Source organism: Wyeomyia smithii, chromosome 2 (genome assembly GCF_029784165.1).
Source record: "Wyeomyia smithii strain HCP4-BCI-WySm-NY-G18 chromosome 2, ASM2978416v1, whole genome shotgun sequence".
NCBI classification, from domain to species: Eukaryota; Metazoa; Arthropoda; class Insecta; order Diptera; family Culicidae; genus Wyeomyia; species Wyeomyia smithii.
Genome location: NC_073695.1, coordinates 6,779,711 through 6,798,952, shown reverse-complemented (window position 1 = coordinate 6,798,952; position 19,242 = coordinate 6,779,711). Strand labels below are relative to the sequence as shown.

Sequence of the window (19,242 nt, the reverse complement as noted above, 5' to 3'; positions counted from 1 at the left end):
ACTTCAGCAACTTATTTATTTTGAAATCAGTGTAAGAATTTTCTCATTGCTACACACTTAAAAATTTTTGCCGAATCTCGGTAATTTTTTGCCGAGAACGGCACCACTAAGTGCTCAGTAATGATTTCGGTAAAAGAATAATTACCGAGACACTCGGTTTGAAACAAAAATGACAGCTGTCGCATATTTTCGTAAATCTCGGTTTTACCTAACTGAAGTTTCGGCATGAAATATCTGAAATCTCGGTATTTAATGTAAACATTCAGATGAGATCTAACCGAAATTCAGCGAAGTTTGATAGATCTTGGTAGTCGCAAACTGATTATTCGGTATCATAGCAACCGTAATCTCGGCGAAATGTAAAAAGTACCGTATAAAACCAGCCAAGATTTCAGAAATATTTTTTTGCTCATAAATGATCGTTGGGATAAACGAAGAGCAGATTTCAATTTTTTTACGCATTGTTTATTCCAATGTTACTGCAATAAAATTTAAAAAAGTATAACAAAACTTAGACTATTTATATGAGCACTTATTGAACTAATTAACATTAATACTTATACTGATATAAACTAATAACAATGAAATTTAATCGAAAACAAAACAAGGCGAATTTAATGTAAAAACGATTATCAATTTAATTGACTGAGAAACTTATTGCCAGTTGTACTCAGAGAACCGATTTTGAAGCAGTATGCGTAGAAGAACGAATAGAAAAGCTTATCAGATGGGCGACATTTACGTTGCATACAACAAATGTTTGCAGCAATAGAACGAAAGCGTTCAGAAGATCCGACCCCACTGGCACTACGATGTCTCTCCACACAAGATTGCAATCACCAACGTCAAATGACGCTGCCAATACAACGATGATTGGAACATCGGGCTGTGGTAGTTCCATTCCCTGCTGTAAAAAAGAAGAAATATATACTCAATTTATCGGCATTAAAAAACTCGAGTATAATCAAAAACTTCCATCGAAATGGAACTTTTTGGACTGAAGTTGCTTTCATAATATATTTGAATATTTTCGATGTCGTAGTGTACTCACATTGATCCACTCCACGATACCGTGCAACGGATTGAGTTTGCGCACTTGCTTCTCGTTTTCACTGTCATGTGGTCGCTTGACTCCTCTGGTCGGATTTTTGGTACGGATAATGCACAATGCCCTGACAAGATCGTTTTTCAAAAATCTGTGAACGTCTTGAAATTGATCCAAGATTTTCGGGTGGATGCATTCCCACATCTCCTGGAAAGGTGGTGCATTTGGATGCAGTGACTCAAAATCAAGGGTTATCTAAAAACAATAATATAATTAGTAAGTACGAAAGTGTTTGGGCATTGATTTATATACCAGTTGTCCTTCGAAGGCTGCAGTAACCGGAAAATCCTTTATAAATTGCAGGAGCGTTGCGTTCTTTCTAAGGTTGTTACGATAATGCAACGTTCGCTTCCATAAATAAAATATTCGAGGCTTCGTCTGATCCGTAGGTATTTGTAATTGTAATTCGTTAATCTGTAACAACACAATTGAACATGCATATTCAAGCATAAGTTTTGTAAGGTTATTTACCAATTCCTCAATATTTGATTCGTCATTATCCTGAGTATCAATGAGTGGCACAGTAGCTGATGCCTGAGCATGATGGTTTCGGTGAAAAAGACGCCGTTGTGATTTTTTTGCCAAATACTCCATCCGGTATTGAATTTTGCCACCATGGGCTCCTACACCGCGACCGTTCTCATAAAACCAAAGTGCCTAAGATAACCAATAAAAAAATTAACGGTAATGAGTGAAATATTTTACCTCGACTAAAAAAGCTTTCTTTTTGTATAAAATATTTCTTCAAACACATATGTTCAAGTACCAATCGGATACGTAGACCCTGTCGTAAAAATATTCAACTATATTGACGTACTTTGGAAGATACACAGCTTACGGTTGGGCATTCGTATGCAAGCGCAGCATGAATCCCCATAGCGTTTTGGTCGTGTATCCCGCATAATCAATAACCATAAACGGAAGATAATCCATATTGTTTATCGATACCCCATACAGTCGGGGCTATATCCCGAACTAGTTGTTAGGCACGTTTTATGGTTATTGATTATGCGGGATATGATCCGCGTTTGAGCTGATATTTTCGTTCAGTGCGCTGTAGTTCAAATTAAAGACAAAATGAGTCATTTTTTTCCGTGTAACCTTGTTTATGTTGTTTATGCCAGGGATACCAAATGCGCAGATTTGTCTGCAAAACGCAGATTTTTGGAGTCCGTGTGCAGATATTTATTAATTTGCAGATATTTGCAGTTTTTCCACGGTTTTTGCCGATTGTTGTCAGAGTCTCCTTATATTTGCGCAGATTTTCTTAAAATGTGTGCAGATTTTCACAGACTTTTGCCTGCGCGAGCGAGATTTTTTCGGATCACGGATAGATTTTTTGCAGATTTCGAGCACATTTTTCCGGTTTTTCGAGCAGTTGCAGACATTTTTCAAAAACATCTGGCATCTCTGGACTTTATGCTCGTGTTTATGTTATGCTAGTGACTGATAACTTTGTAAAATCAATTACGTTATACATTAGAAGTGTTGAAGTAATATTTAATATAAAACGTATGAAATATATGCAACTTACGTGAGGAACGACCGATGCAGTTGAAGCCAGTATTGGATACGTCTTCACCAAAGATCGAGCAAGCATTTCTTTGTAGAATGTTTCTGGTCTCCTGAAATTTGGCGTTGAACGATACCGGAAACAACTTTGGTTAATTGATCATACTTACACGCCGTAAACAGCTGCCATGCAGTCACAAACGACATGTGTTATCTTTTTCATCCATTCGTCGTTTGGTTTATTGCCTGCACTCAAGAATTCTTGAATCTCTCGTCCAACTGGAGTTTTCGAAAAGATTTGGTTGACGTCGATTTCCTTAAAACACAAAGAAGGTATTTGAGCATATATTTTTAATTTTTCGTTCGAGTTTAGCTCTTTCCTGTGATGACTCTAACTGTCTGGGAAGTTATAAATCACAAAAGTATTGGCTAAACTGAACACCTTATTAATATTATCGTTTAGAAATAAATTTTCGTATGCCTAGGTGAATTGGCAGTTAGGTCGCATCAACATTCAAAGTTTTCATTTTACAAAAAAGAACCATTTCGTTCTTTTAAAACGAAAACCGATAATTATAATACATAATCATAAAAGAGTTTAAAAATTTAAGGAATACTTAAGTTACCAAGATAAGGAATGGTTAACAGTTCGAATTGGTTTTGAACGCTAAAGTTGAAAAGAAATAACTAAAGGAATTATGATTGTTCACTATTTTGAGGAAAGGAAAATAAAAGAAATATACCTATATACATAAATAAAAATACCTTCTCAAGATTTATCGCAGAGAACACATTCTGGCCTGTTTGTGATGTGTCAGCCGATTGACCAGTAAAGTCTTCTTCGGTTTCGATGGCGGGCTCAGGTTCGTCATCCAGCTCTTCAACTACTGAATTATTTTCCAGGTGTTTTTGATGTTTTTGAATAGTTTTCACCATCTTCGTTGATAGCTTGAGTCGTATGAAGTCATCGTTGTCCAGCAGCAAAAATGTTTCCCACTCTGTTATCTCCTCTCAAACTGCCTCAAAAAATATAATGAAATAGTACCTACATGGTAATAGAACATAACTTTTCAAACATGATGTTAGTTTACTTTAATAATTTCGGCAATAATTCCTTCTTGATATGAACTTAAGATTACTTTTATAGGGCGTCCAAAAAGAGAATGTTTTTGGAGAACCACAATCGGATGGTCTTATTTCTCCTGCTTCAATTTTGTTCCAACTTTTTCATACCATTCTTTCGTCCGTTAAGGAAAATTTTCAAATGGATTCTGATGAAAAGCTGGTCTTTGGATTGTGCATAGTCTGCCAAAGAATGTCGCCATTGGTCCAAGTAGCCCGAATACCTCATGCAACGCAAGGGTGTCACCACAAAAAATGGTTACAACTGCTCGGAGTGTGAAGGTTTCTGTGCCGTAACAAACTGTCACTCCTTCTTCCAACTTTTTAAGGTCGTGAATCAGAGGTTTGAGGATTTTATTATATCCGTGTTTTTTGGCATCTATAGACGTACAATAAATGAGTGGAAAAACAATTCTCGGTGAACTATTCCATTGTTGCGGGAAATTTTGTATTTTGAAGTCAAAAATGGACACTTTGTTTATGCCTGCTCTTGAGCTCAGTGCATTACCAAGTTCAACATCGTCTTGATAGAGACTCAGACGCACAGCATCAGGGAATTTTTTGAAATATTCGCTACTCTTATATGTTTGTCCGGATCGAAAACTTGTGTACTCCTTGATCGCAGGGTTGTCCGGTTCCTCATCTTTCAAAAGTTTCCTGTTGTTGGGTTCTCTAAGTATCATTTTTAGTGTGTCAATGATTGGAATATAAGTAAAAGTTTCATTGACTCTGACTTTCCTAGAAACACCATCAATATGTCGGATGTCTTCTCGTGTTTGAAGTTTTTTTTCTGAAGGAGTTGGAATGCTATCAGTGAAATTTTTCAAAAATTTTGTTTGCTTCGCAAGAGAGGACAAATCATCGAACATGTTTGGCAAGAGAAATTCATTTAAAAATAAAATTGTTTCCGGAGAGTTCATGTTGTGGTCGTTCAAAAAAGTTTCGGTTTTTTTTTTTCAAAATATTCTCCCAACATTTGAACCAAAGATTCACACAGTTTAATCATTTCTGATATTTTGGATTGCGGCAATGAAACATCAGGTGTCAGCCGACAGATACCAAGCCCAAAGTTTTTTTTTTATTTGTTCCAAATTTATTGTTTCTGTGGCAGGGCTTTTTTCATTTTCAGCAAGTGAGACACTGTCATTTTTTTGCCGTTTGGGGCTTGGCTCCTGCAGTTCGTTTGCACTGCTTTCTTCCAGAATTGACTGTGGATAAGATGAGCAAGGATGCTGCTTAACGATATGCCTTTTCAAAGACTTGAAGTGTTCGTATTTGTATCGACATTTGGAAACAGGGCAGTCGTAAAATACTGCATTCGGGTTGAAATGCTTGTTTCGAATATGGTAATGAATGTGCCGCTGAAGCTCATTTACATAACCGCAAATTTGCTCCCGGCAGAAGAAGCACTTCAAGCTTGATATTGACTAGAAAAAAATTATATTATTTAAAACTAGTACTTACGAAATATTTCGTAGAGCCTTACGTCTTCTTGTTGAAGGCTGTGAAGCACAGATTGCATTTTATTTTCCATGAGTGCACTCTTTTTTCACCACACGTATTTTTTCCACTACTCTTCGCGGCGCGTTCAGTATTTTCAAAGCAATGAAAATGGCGGGTGACAGCTACAAAACCGGATCTCGGAACAGAACGAACAGAAAAACCAAATTTCGGTATGTCACATAACCGATCTCGCAAAAAAAATCTGTTCACGTTGGCACTCGGTAAACTCTTTTGCTGGAATTTCGATAAAATAAGCAAACCACTGAAATTTCGGTATACAGTGATGCTGAATCACTGGTCGAGAATCATTTTTAAGTGTGTACGACAGAACACAATCACAATCATCATCAATAAAAAATAAATAAACTCAAAATCTCTCAACCCTTTAAACCTTCCCTTTTCTTGATGCGGTATAATACTCCTGTTCTGGAGGCTACTGGAAATCGGCCTTCACATAAGATTCGTCGTCCAAGACGACACAGTCGGACTTTGTGAACAGATTCGTATACAGCTTTCGGGATCTCTGATTCGCCGACGTGTTTTGGTTGTATTCTCCACCTTAATCTTCTTATGTCGTTTTCGTTTTCGCTGTGTAGCTACACTCAAACGACACTTTTGACACCGTGAATGTTTTATTTGACTTTCTGGACTACACTTTTTCTGTCTCTGACTACCCTTATTCTGTCCCGTCCGGGTCCGGTACACCCGAAAAAAGCAGAGTGTACTGTAGGAACTTACCAACACATTCACAAAACTGGTTTGTTTTGGTTCTCGTTCCACGTGGTAAAGTGGCAGATAAATGTTTTTTTTAGCACATTTGCGAGATGGACATATGAAATGGAAACGAGACGAATGCGATAATGACCAAAACAAAACGAATTGACAGCTATCCCATTATTACGCATACCAATGCAACTACACTGAAAATTATTTATTTGAAGCTGCAAAGTATGGTCCGGAAAAAGTGTAGCTACACCTCGCAAACGAATTCGACATTAACCCTTAAATGCGCAGCGTTGTTTGAGAAAATATTGGGAATAATGTTTCAAAATGAAAGTATTTTAATTTTTTCTGCAAATATAACAGTTTGGAGCAGTTATCTAGGCTTTGATTTCTTTATTAAAACCTTGATGGCTGTTTATATTTCTAAAAAAACTGTTTCATTTTTTTAAAAAACTGATTTGAACCGTTATTCGCAATGTTGTTTTAAAACAACATTGGGCGATTTGGCCACCTTCAGTAATTTTGCCAACTTGGCGTGCGAGAACGGCGGATTTTCTTGCTGCACGAACAAAATGTTGGCACTGCTTCTCCTACTTGGGCGTCATAATAACTAGAAAGCAACCGCTGAAAACTCATCATAGCAACCATTGTATCTACACTCAACTGACTCAACTTCCAAATGCAGCGTTTCAGGTTTTTCAATGCTTTTTAACAGAAATACACAATTTAACCCTCTAGTGTCCAAAAGAGTTTCTTGACGGGCTTCGGTAAAATCGCTATGAAGCATTCCAAACACTTTTTAAGTATTAAATGAAGCTTTTTGGAGGTTTGACTAGAGCCCGCGAAAAGGCTGCGTTGAGCACTAGAGGGTTAAAAGTCGACCATTTTCTGCGCGTTCCAGACTTTGAGAACCAGACGGGGTCCGCTCTGTAAATCACAAAAAAATAAAATTCATCAAATCAATTGAGTATAATGTGCTCAAATTCTTGCGACAACGGATGACCGTGAGCCGGAACGATCAGAGTAAGTGTCGTAATGGAACATACGATCGGCAGCTGAACTGGAAGGTAATGAGGGCACTCAAGATAAACCCAGGACTCTCGGATCGGGATCTCACCAAAATATATGGTGCTAGCAATAGTACTGTCTAGCTATGTGATTCCCAACCGGAGCTCCGCGGCTGGCAAGGGGGCCGCGAGGTTTATCTAGGGGGTCGCGAAGCTCTTGGTAAATTTGTCAGATAGTTAAAATTTCTTATCTAAACTCTGTGAGAGTGGATTTCCAACTCTTCTGCATATTAGTACCAAAAAGTGAAACGAATTAGACTTGCAGGACGATATGAGACTGAAAAAAGCAACATCGTATTGCAAAATTTGTATGTATATATGAAATTCATTTGGAAGGTCGTGCAACTCTCTGTGCTTCGCAAAGGGGGCCGCGGAGATTTTTGTGTTCAGTCGAAGGGGTCGCGAAGCCATAAAGGTTAGGAACCACTGGTCTAGATGATCCGCCTACGAGATCGCTATCGTTCTTTTTGTGCCTGTAGGCAACCCAAAAGGAAGAATCACTGAATTCTTCCGGGGGCTCTCTACGGTCATGAATCATGGACGCTGAAAGAGGCTGATCGGCGAGCTCTTGGTGTTTTTGAGCGTAGGATTTTGCGTTCAATCCTTGGCGGCAAACTAGAAAATGGTGTTTGACGCAGACGCATTAAGCATGAAGTGGATCAGGCATACAAATCGGCGGATATAGTTAAGCGGATAAAACACGGCAGGCTTCAGTGGGCTGGGTATGTAGCGAGAATGCCGGATGAGCGTCAAGCGAAGGCTATATTCAGCAGGAATCCCGATAGAGGTCGTCGACTTCGGGGTAGACCCCGCACTGGTTGGATGTGTGCTGTCGACGAGGATGCACACGAAATAGGTGTTAGGGGCGATTGGAGGATAGTAGTCCAAGTCCGAGGGACATAGCGACGTATTCTGGATTCGGCACTGGATCGATAATCGGTCCGTCGCCTTAAAAGTAAAGTAAAGTAAAGTAAAGTAAAGTAAAGTAAAGTAAAGTAAAGTAAAGTAAGGCAACCCAAAAGGACGCTTAAGCGTAGCCTAGTTGCTAGTGCTCGAAAGTTGTACAAGAAAGTTCTCTACTCCCTCAGAATGTTTACTTATGAACGACTGATAAATTTGCGGATATTAGTAATCTGACAAAGAATTTCAAGCTGTGGACGGAAGCCCAGGGTTTTTTTACCACGAATGGTATACACTACTTTTTACTCGTTTTTTGCACGGCTTTTTTTACGCGGATTCCGGAATTTACGCGGTATTTTTGACGTAGAATACGTCTTACGGCAACAATTACAGGGACCCAATTTCAATACAGGGATCCAATTTCAAAACCGAAAACATCGAGAGCGTCACAAAAATTGTCCAATTTCAAACGTTTTAAACCCAGTCAATTTCCAACCGATTTCTGTCATTTTTGCAGCAATCGATTGGAAAATCATTTAAGCACCCGTCCAAATGCAGAAAATTGTAATCTGATTGTTCAAACTATTGTAATATTGAAAATTGTTGAACATTGTCGAAACGCAAATGTCGACTTTTGATTGGTGGCTTGCTGCTTTTCCCTAAAAAGGACGACAGAATGGAGTACCTAGTTAGCCGGGAATGCACTCTTCGGGCTATATAAGATACTGTTTCTCCTCAAGCATATCAGTTTCCTAGCAGCAGGCAGCAGCAGCGGACATCAACACCGATGGCAGTAGGCTTAGTGGATCAGCAGCGGGCAACAGCGGCGCCGGTAGTGGTTAGCTGCAGTTCCTACCTCTTTAAGTTCGGCTTCCCTTCGATCTGAGTTGGACCCCACCAGCGGTAATCCGATCCAGATATCGTTGGGTGAATACAACCCGAAACTGAAAGAGACTCGCACCACCAGGTGGTTTGAGAAGCCACCATCATCCAGCGTATGTATATCTAGGGTGTGTGCACATAACGTGTGTGAATATCTGTATGTCCCTAATATATAAGGTATGTGGCTTGCTATATAGCGTGTGTGGCTAGCGTGCGTGGCTTGCTATATAGCGTGTGTGTATGTTCATGGCGTGTATGCATGTCTGTAGCGCTTGTGTGCATGTTTATAGCGCGTGTGGCTTGCTATATAGCGTGCATGGTTTGCTATATAGCGTGTGCATGTCTAGCGTGTCTGTGCATGTCTATAGCTTGTGTGGCTTTTTATAGAGCGTGTGGCTAGACTGCGTGGCTTGCTATATAGCGTCCGTGGCTAGCTGTATAGCGTGTGTGTGTGTTTATAGCCTGTATCGGCATGTCTATAGCTTGTGTGGCTTGCTTTCTAGCGTACGTGGCTTGCTATATAGCGTGTGTGGCTTGCTATATAACATACGGCTAGCGTTCGGGGCTTGCTATATATGCTATATAGTTTATAGCATGTGTGGCTTGCTATATAGCGTGTGTGACTAGCAATATAGCGATAGAAATATTCATATATACATAATTGCTAATAAATCACCTCATGTAGAATTTAATTATCACTGTAAATCATCCGAAACTAAATAAAAAAATTGCCATGTTGAAAAAATATTCACTTGTCAATCGACAATGTCATTTGACAAACACTATTATTCTCAAAGTTTATCTGAAAAATTTCTGAGCTAGTGAGGCTGAATCACATAATTTTTCGCGCAAGTCTTACTAATTGCAGCAATCAGTTGTAAAATTATCTACTCTATCGTAAAATGCAGAAAATTGTTATTTGAACTGTTATATCATAGATGGAGAATGCACTATTTGCTCTTGTCTATAGCCTCTTCGTATTCACTGCCTACATTAAGATATCTTAGTGCAACTTGATACAAAAGACAGCCACAAAACAATTCAATTTCATTCTTGTTTTGGATACGGCAGCAAGTGAAACCGGCTACAGAGGTAAACGTCATCTGGAGCAAAGAGACTATTAAATTAATTAACCCCAATTGAGTGTATTCCCAAACCTATTCCAAGAAAGACATTGACATAAGACAGGCTGTCGTATTCTACGTTACCTCTGCGGTCGTGTCTTATAAACAACCTCTATCACTTTTTTTCAGATTGCCAAATTAATGTCTTAGACATTTTAATGTAAATTGGATTTTAATTTACAGGAGGCACTGGCAGCACGGCGAACGTTGTGCGCGTGTGAATTATGTGCTTAGTAAAAATTTGCATTTGAGTTGTTTTTTTTGACAGTTTTTTTTTTTTGCTAAAACTAGTGTGTTTCGTGTGAGTAGATACTACAGACTATGAAAGCTCTCGCAACGAATTCATTGGGTTCAGTAAGGTACATAAGTACAAGTGATTGTTTCAAATTTGTGATGTGTTGACATTCGAAAACATAGGCAATACAAAATATTCGACACCCTATCTTACCGTGGTCTGACAGTGAAGATCTCGCAGTATGGAAACGTAGATAACCGTGTAAAGAGTGTAAAGTTGTTTTTATTTCCCTGAAACTAATCGCATTCCGTAGTTCAGACTTTCTGCCACTTATTGCCGATAACATTCGGTGAACTCTCTTCATTTTGTCACGAACAGAGAGTATCGATCCTGTTACAGAAGACGAGGTGAGCAACTCGCCTTGCCCGCAGTCGCTGAAATGCTGTATTAGGGCACGCGAGTGAAACTTGGCTGGTGACAGCCGACTCGCTATCCGCAATACCAAAATTGGCCAGACGAGAAACTCGCCGCTCACCTAATCTTCTGTAACAGGGGCCATTATAACAAAAATGCTCTGCTGTAGTTTTCAGAAATTTGCAGTATGTATCTGAACGTCGATCATTCGAAATAATGTTTTTTGCCTTTGGTTCGATTTCGCTGCATGCAAAATGAATTAGATTTTAAGTCACTTCTATGAGAGTACTCAGAACATGTCTTGAAGTGGTCAATGGCACTGTTTTATTTGATGAGCGTGAATTCTTCGAGATCTTTTACTCCTGAGCACGATTCAAAAACGGTAATTTTCCCGGGGGTAATTAGAACTTATCTTCAAGTGGTAAATATCGTCATGAGCTCTTGATTTGATTTTCATTAGTCTAGTCAAAAACTTACCATTTTCTTGAGATGATTTTTCACGCGTTTCAAAATACAATCTATCCAATAATTTAATTTTCTTTACCGGTCGATTGTTACGTTTTTGGACGCTTCGGACGACTCTCACCAGACAAAAGCCACTCTGCTGACTATTGTGCGTAATCACTTATAGTTACTAACGTCAGTGTCGTTATCTAGCAATGTTTACTTATTTTTAACTCCAATCGCTGCTATGAAATTTGCAATGCGTTATCAGTATACTGCACTTTATGACATAGATTTATGACATAGATGGCTCCTGAAACCAATCCGTCAGGGACGAGACGGAGAGGTGCACAGCGAGCAAGAAGGATCGATCAGCCCTAGGGACCCTACACAGACTGCAGGTGCAGAGTAGAGATGGTCGGGTTTGGCATTTTTCAAACCCGTACCCGACCCGTACCCGAATTTTTTTTCCGTTGAAACCCGAACCCGACCCGAACCCGAAACTTTTTTTTGCGATCATGGTGAACTGCAGCCATGAACCGAGTGGAATGGAGACGACTCTTACGTACAGCAAAGGCCACACCACGGCTCGGAAATGTTTGGTAATATAAGTAAGCACTTTATGGCATTGTCTTGTGCATATAATTCAATTAGCTATTGCTTGAAAAGTGCTTTTTACCTTCCACCTCTGGGGACAGGGATAGATTGAGCCTCAAACTCCGATTCCTCTCCTCTGTGCGCACGGCTATGCGGGCTCAAAATGAAATCTCAAAATTATTTCTTTTTTAACGAAACGCGTGTCACATTCGATCAATGACAGCAAACTACCATGTCATGTTAGCAAGTTACAAACATAAAAATTAACCACCACCTCGACTGCGGAGATAACCATGATTGATGACACATCGTGATGAACTTGGTGTTTCACTAGCACGGTTCACGACGATTGATCGCAATTCACTCGACGATGATTGGGCGAATATTGATTATTAAAACATCGAAGGGTTGTTAGGATAAAGGCTTGCGAACTTGGTGGAGAGTGCTATTCGACAAATCTGTCCCACGGCTTTCGTTCGGTCTGTACCGCACACAATCAACTGACCGATTAAGAGGAACCAATTGAACCCTTCATCAAGAGCGGTTTTTTTTTCTTCTCCCATCCGAATGAGGGATAATCAATTATGAATCGAAAATTGTATTTGAAGACTTCCGGGAACGACGAACGGTCGGCGCATGAATCAATAAGTGTCCGCTGGGAGAAAAGCTGAAGCGGTTTGCCCTCGATGCGAAATTGATAAGCTCATGATTGAGTGGAGGAGAAAATCGAATTTCGTGCGCTTGGATGACAATCCAGCAATATAAAAGGGAATCTACGTGTGTAACTCTTTTCCTCTAACCGTCTGATTTGCATTTCTACAACAGCCATATGCTCAAACACACCTCGATTGACTACAGCTGTCGGAAAGTTTGACAGACCGAAACGAACCTTTCTCGTGTCGTAGGAAGTAACTTTCTGCAGAGCGCGTTCAAATGGGTCCCTTTTCCAGCTTAAATTTTGCGAAATTAAATTAACTGTACATCGACCATCACTTGTAAACCTGCTGAAAACAATAACACAGCCAATTGACCATTTTCGTTCGTTGCTGGAAATTAAAAGCCTTTCAAGTGGGCCTTGTGACCGACGGCGGTCAGTGTCGTTATCGTTTGACCACTGGACAAAAGGCAATCATTTTGAGTTAAAACAGTTTCACTCCCATCATTTCGTAACGCCACTGTTCGTAGGATGTACCTTAAATAGGCATTAAACTCTACAACTGTTCCGCAAAATTTCTAAAGTCAATTTCGGCAAAGTGCAGCCCATCTGCTATAACCGCAGAGACTAGTGAAACCACGTGTCCCTGTGTAAAGTGGGATGACTTTAAAAAGTTGCAAACAAAACACCGCAAAAGGGATATAGCGAGTGCCTTCCCCGATTGTCCTGCTGCTGTTGAAGCTGCAATGAATGGAAGGTGATGATGCAATTATTCCAGCAGCGACAAACCATTAATTGAAGGAGGGCTTGTTAGTGGCGAACCCCAATTAAGTGCAAATCTGTTTCTGCCCTGTTCGGCCGCATGGTAGTTGATTCGATCGAGTTAATGAAATTAAAGATTTTTTTTTGTGTTCGGTTTAAATTTCGTTTCGCATGTCTCGAATGATTCTGCAACTTTCCCATGCCTGGTGCCAGAGAGACGGTCGGTTCTCTTGGGAACCTAGGCAAGTCAGTTTGGGCCAAAATTGCAGCCCAATTCCACGGGAAAAAAAGGTCAAAACAATATTTGTCACTCACGTGCATCGAATGCGGATTAATTGCTTTGTAATCGTACCTAGCAGTTTTTTTTTTTGCGAAGCTTCGACGTTTTGTCCCTTGCATTGAAAGTGGCTAGAAATAAAAATCTCCCCCCGATTTCGGTTTTGCACTGCAATACGAGCAACATAATTACGGTGGAAACGACAGTCCCTCCTCGAGTAGAGAGGACGATCGACAATAAAATATGTACGTGGTAGCAGGCTCTCAAGCATAGCATTTGTAGCAATGCGACATCAATCGTATCAAACGACCAGGCAGGAGAATAAGGACGCTAGTTGCTTTTATGGGCGTCTATCGTGAGTGTCACTTCAGCGAGGGTGAGCAGTGCGGAACCGTGGAAAGCAATTGAATTCCTGTTTCCCACCGAAGCGATTTGCGGCAAGGTGGAGATTGAGCTGATAATTTAAATACGGGATGCAGTCATATCCCACGGTTCACGGTGCATTGTGTTATTAAGATTTCTAAATTACAAAATAATTGACTAAATCAGATAATGAACTATGAAAATTATCTGAATAATGAAACAAAGACAAGGTATAAATACTACTCTCATACTTCTTAAACCAAAATAATATAGTGTACTGCTTATAATTTGCAAAGTCGGTTGCGGGAAGTGGAGCACAGGTAGAAGTTGGTAGAAAATGAAAAAATAACCTTTTTGTAATTTATTATACTTACTTGGAATGATATCCGCCCAACCATTTTTCAAAAATGTTGGTTTCAACTGACAGTTCATAACACAATACTATCCTGCCTTGCATTACAATTAACTTGATTACAAGTCTCTTGAATCTTAACGTAACAGATCTTCAGATCTATGCTGTCAATTTCACACCCATTCGAAACGGTTCGAAATTAACACACGTTACACAATTGTTTATCACCGCATCCATCACCCTTGTAAAGTTACATTCATTTCAATCCTCTGTAAAAACACCATTCACAAAAAAAAATGTACAACTTTAAAATAAACCGCCCAGAGTGCGATTTTTCTCAATCTGTCACATGCCCTTCTGTCGGCTGTCAATCATCATTTTCTTTTGAAGCATCCGCGTTTTCTCCACACCAAACCACAAAACCATTAATTGTTCAACCCCATCGCACCGCAACAGCAGTGAGTACTTCGGATAATTAATTGTTTCTTTTCCATTGTCCTTTTTCGATATAATCGTTTAATAATGTATACTGTTAACCTGAATTACACTTCTAGAAAAATAAAATAAAAAATAAACACACAAACCACAACTTTGTCTCTACCCTTTTGTGAAGCCAAACTTCGCCAGCTTGGCCACACCGGAGTCGCCCCTGTCTCCGTCCTCTAGCTTTCGCTTCTCACTGGAAGCCCGCGGTATCGCACTGCCGTGCAGTGACTTGAACTGTCTCATTCCGATTTTGATCAGCTCCCCATCGGCAGCGTCCGGATTTTCCCGCTTCAACACTTCCTTATTACTCTCGAACCAAGGCATGAACTTCAGACCGGCTGGTGTTCCGTTACTGTTTTTCGGCACATTCTCGTTGTTCTCCCCCGATCCGCTAGCACCGGTTTCAGTTAACCCGCTTGAACTGACAACTTCGTCGCTGCCATTTGTAGTTCCGTTTGTTCGTGGAGACTCAAATCCGATAGCTTTACCCGTTAGATGACCCAGCGGATTACTTCCGCCGAAGGAGTGACTTGAACTTGAGCCGGTGTTACTTTTTCGGAATGGATTATTCTTGCGCGTCATCATGGGTAAAGGTTTCTGCGAATTTGGTTCGATTTTACAGAACATTGAACAACCAATCAATCGGAAAGGTAGCTGTACTTACAATTTTCGGCGTGTTGTCCTTTTTAGTCACCGCCTCGACAGTGATGTGTTCCAGTTCACTGACAATAGCAACACTCTCCCGTGTCGCTTCCGCTTCCTGTTTTTCCTCTTCTTTTTCCTGTGTGCAAAAAAAACGAGTTCAAAGAAAAAAAAGTTAATCCTTCGAACCGGATTTGAACCAGTGACCTATGGATTACTGCCAACTGCTTAACTTCAACATCTACAGTCCACCGCTCTACCAACTGAGCTATCGAAGGTAATGGATGGCAGCGAATATAGAGAGCAACAGATGCAGCTTTGATACGTAGCGAAAAAGAAGAAAAAGTAAAAGCGAACTCATACATTGCTTTTAGGGTGCAAACGATAGCAGTTGTCGAAAAAGATAGGGTTTTTAATAGATACGGTATCATCTCTAAAATGCAACTCAAATGTTTAAATCAATGAAAGATATCAGAATTAATGATTTGGAAAGTATCTCGATTCGAGTATCCTATATATCATATTACTCTAACAAGGATTATTTTATTTACTCGTTCATTAATTCCAGCGTGATGCCTTTGCACTACTTTATCGACTGAATTTTTCTATTCTTGAAACAGAGGAGAAAACCAAACGAAACATTTCAGACATGTCGGTCCATGCAGCAAATAGAATTGAATTAGCCCAATCGAAAACCTTACCTGTTCCTGGAATGTCGGTAGCAACGGGGCCAGACTGTCCGCCAAATGGAACCGCTTGATCTTGCTGGCATACTTAATTACAATTGGAATCAGCTGGCTCGACCCGATCGTTTCAATCAACTCCTTCGCTCGTTGTTCCATTTCCGAGCGACAAGCAAGCTAAAGCAAATATAATTTAATAGGGCAAACAATTCTACTGCTACTGTGTGAACTACTTACGGCAAACAACTTAACCGCGGTTTCCTTCAGTATCTTATCCGCCTCATCACTCTTCAGATAGATGCTTCTAACCAGCTCATCCTCTAGGGTACCCTTCTCCGAATCCATCTCACACATTGGCTGCTGGAAGTCGGCATTCATCGGAATTGGTCTCGGATTGGTCAATGGAAATTTCGCGCCACGACATACAATTAGCTGAACCTGTTGAACCGATTCAGACACTTTTACAATGAAGAGACTGTCCGATGCACCGATTTTGTGCTGTTCGGCATCCAGGATGGGGAACCAGAAATTAGCTGATGCGTGATACAAACGCATAACTCCTGCCGAATCGTACACCGCAGGTGAGCCTTTATCTGAATAACCTATCCAACGGATTTCTGCACCAGCAGACAGTGGCACTGGAACGTCACGGCAACGTAGTTTGAATTTGACACACGTTATCAGCATTAGATTGATTTGCTGATCCTCATTGGGTGGGGAACGATGATACGCCACCAGAACGTGATCTCCGTAGGCTGCCATCGAGACGAGTGGACCCGGTATGGAAATAATTTCCCGTTGGGTGCCTCTCACAGTAAATATTCGCAAAAGTCGATTATCTGTCGCTACAACGACGATCTTATCCGATGCTACAACTCCAACGATACTCTCAGTTCCCGGCATGGTGTAACTCCATTCTCGGTTTCCAAATGCTACCAGGTTGATGCAAACCAGTTTACTACCTTTTTCTTCCATGTCAGCGGGACAAGCCATTGCTAGCACAGTTTCACTAAGTCCTGCCATGGTATGATTTAGATAATTATTCAAATGAATACCATGATGCTTTTGCGAATCATGAAATTCTACTTCGATCGAGTTGTCCTTGTCATCTTTGTGACCCCGAACAATTCCCACGTGATTATAGATCAAATAACGATGCTCTAAATAATCTGGGGTGGATCCCGATTGAAAATAATCCTGCATAGGAAACGATTTCACAGCCAGATGGTCACTCGTCGCCGATCGGCTGTCATCATCATCAGCAGCTTGATGGGAACCGGCATCGCTGGCTTTCCCCAAAAGATTACTAATTAAATCATCATCGTCTTGGGGGGCGTACTGGCTTTTTACTTTGCTTATCGATATGCAGTTCTCGTTATCAGAATCATTATCATCTACCAACTTTTCTTTTGTAACATCTGAAATAATTCAAAACTAGAAATTCTTCCTTCTCTCGAGGTGAATGTGAACACTTACGGTCAGTGTACATTTGAACAAGATCCAGCTCGTCGTCATCATCAACCTCTCCATTCGCTTCCTTTTCGGCCGTTGCCATCAAATCATCCCTGTCGTCTGTTTCGTCTACGTCTAAAAGGATATTTCTAACGTTTCCCAACTGTCCTTGGTCGTCGAAAACCAGCAGCTCGCCATTATCCTTCGGGTGCCACGCTAAAGTGACAATCGCGTACGGATAAATCGATGCCACTTCGCCCTTAATAACTTTACCGGTTTTGTATTCCCATATAGCTACCTCTCCCTTTGCGCTTCCGGCCGCTATAAATTCACCACCTGGTGAAAAGGCACAGCAACAGAATTCCGATGAAATATCAGGGTGCTTCAGAGCCTTGATCTGTTCCCAATTTGAAGTTTTAACAATTACTATTTCACCCTCCTTTGGAAAAGCCATCGTGTGACCCTGGCTTGGTCGGAAGCTTGGTGTTCCTACGACATGTTACATTAGACACAAATATTATTCTACTACATTTACTGCTTACCAATGTGAGAATTTCCCTCGAAGCTTTTAGCTGTTCGCAAGGTTTCGATTGAATGTATAAGTTCCTTGTTTGGTAAACTCCAAACTCGAAGCTTACCATCACCACAGTTAGCTGCCAGCATATCTTTCTGACTTATAGCCATACTAAGAACCGGTCCATCTAAGCCAGTCAGTTCGAACTCCGCGCCTTCCGTTGGTCTCACTTTGATTGTACCATCTTCCGAGCCAGCAACGATGTATCTATCGTTTTGTATCAAGCTAGTTACGATAGCCGTGAAACGAAATTCTATTCCATCCTTTTCGAAATTCGGATACTTGTACGCCTGAACAGCGTTCAAATCGTTGGCAATCAGCATTCGATCGTCGTACTGCAGAATAGCCCAAAGCTTCTCCCCCAGGCATCTTGATTTTGCATCATCATCAGTGAATCCATCCCAGATGCGAATGTCCCCATCGTGTCCCACAGTTATAATTTTACTGAAAACATGCGAAGAATCAGATCGGATTCAAAACATGCGAAGAATCAGATCGGATTCAAAAGTATTTGGACTGTTATCACAAAAATACTTACTCGCCATCCTCCGCCCAAGCGATACTGCTGTGGCCTGCGATATGGCCAAACCGCATTTCGGATCGTTGAAACGGCATTTTAAGGCTCACAGTCTTGACCTATAATTTTGTAGTTTAATAGTGGTAGTTACGACTTGGATTTAATTCCAGAACGTCCAGTTTATAAAAGATTACTATTTGTTTCTACTTTCTAGCTATAACTGAGATGATCGCTTTTTGGTTCGCGCGCGCTCATCATTGACAATTGAAATATTTCAAGGCATGCAGCAAGGTTGCCAGTGATTGATAAAAGACATCGAAAGATGCCGTTTTGTGTTATTGACTCGTCTTTGAGAAGCTACAGTCCCCCCACGATTATGGATCACTTCAGAAGATGTATAAATTCAAAAAATCATTTCTAACCAATTTTATTGTTTATAAGTAATCTATAAATGTTTTCAGTCACAGAAATATGTAATCTTTCACTTCATTGAGTATGTATTTCCATGTTTTGTGAATATTTCTCGGAAAGTATGTTTATTTCATAACTCACCAAATACACATTTATGGATCACTCTTGAGAGCGGTTCTAATTATGAGACATTTCGCATCATATTATGGATCAGCATAATAAAAACAGCTTTTGGCAACGAATTCATTCAATAAACCTTATTCAAATTATGTAATTTGAAGAAATAACGACGATCTTAATAAATAATAAAGAAATATTTCAAATCGTATTAAAGATCCCGCATGGCCTGGTCACATTTTATATGGCTTTTGAGGTTGCAGTTAGATCGAAAGTCCACGTCTGTCGCTCCCGAAGGTAGCAATGAACCATTGTATTCGGTA

The 19,242-nt window shown here is 40.3% G+C and overlaps 2 protein-coding genes and 1 non-coding gene across 8 annotated transcripts; all 3 read right to left on the bottom strand.

Moving 5' to 3' along the window:
* Nucleotides 1-541: 541 nt before the first annotated feature.
* Nucleotides 542-11,205, bottom strand: LOC129723058 (uncharacterized). 5 transcript variants are annotated; one of them, XM_055677006.1, is made up of 8 exons: nucleotides 11,065-11,196; nucleotides 3,383-3,633; nucleotides 2,788-2,933; nucleotides 2,640-2,730; nucleotides 1,577-1,762; nucleotides 1,358-1,519; nucleotides 1,052-1,300; nucleotides 542-907 (listed from the first exon to the last, which is right to left on the bottom strand). In XM_055677006.1, the coding sequence occupies exons 2-8, from the start codon at nucleotides 3,551-3,553 to the stop codon at nucleotides 671-673; spliced, it is 1,242 nt and encodes a 413-aa protein (XP_055532981.1). In that variant the 5' UTR covers nucleotides 3,554-3,633; nucleotides 11,065-11,196; the 3' UTR covers nucleotides 542-670. The 5 variants fall into 5 exon arrangements, with proteins under 5 accessions (XP_055532981.1, XP_055532983.1, XP_055532982.1 ...); XM_055677008.1 differs by having other exon boundaries at nucleotides 3,383-3,637; nucleotides 11,065-11,176; XM_055677007.1 differs by having other exon boundaries at nucleotides 3,383-3,662; nucleotides 11,065-11,170.
* A 3,015-nt stretch (nucleotides 11,206-14,220) lies between these two features.
* LOC129722737 (WD repeat and HMG-box DNA-binding protein 1) lies at nucleotides 14,221-18,638 on the bottom strand. Of its 2 annotated transcripts, XM_055676429.1 has the most exons (8): nucleotides 18,413-18,638; nucleotides 17,843-18,318; nucleotides 17,325-17,789; nucleotides 16,086-17,266; nucleotides 15,867-16,025; nucleotides 15,188-15,304; nucleotides 14,622-15,120; nucleotides 14,221-14,306 (listed from the first exon to the last, which is right to left on the bottom strand). In XM_055676429.1, the coding sequence occupies exons 1-7, from the start codon at nucleotides 18,487-18,489 to the stop codon at nucleotides 14,635-14,637; spliced, it is 2,961 nt and encodes a 986-aa protein (XP_055532404.1). In that variant the 5' UTR covers nucleotides 18,490-18,638; the 3' UTR covers nucleotides 14,221-14,306; nucleotides 14,622-14,634. The 2 variants fall into 2 exon arrangements, with proteins under 2 accessions (XP_055532404.1, XP_055532403.1); XM_055676428.1 differs by lacking the exon at nucleotides 14,221-14,306 and having other exon boundaries at nucleotides 14,548-15,120.
* Nucleotides 15,345-15,443, bottom strand: Trnay-gua (transfer RNA tyrosine (anticodon GUA)). The gene is made up of 2 exons: nucleotides 15,407-15,443; nucleotides 15,345-15,380 (listed from the first exon to the last, which is right to left on the bottom strand). It is a non-coding gene; the product is annotated as a tRNA-Tyr (tRNA).
* Nucleotides 18,639-19,242: the final 604 nt, after the last annotated feature.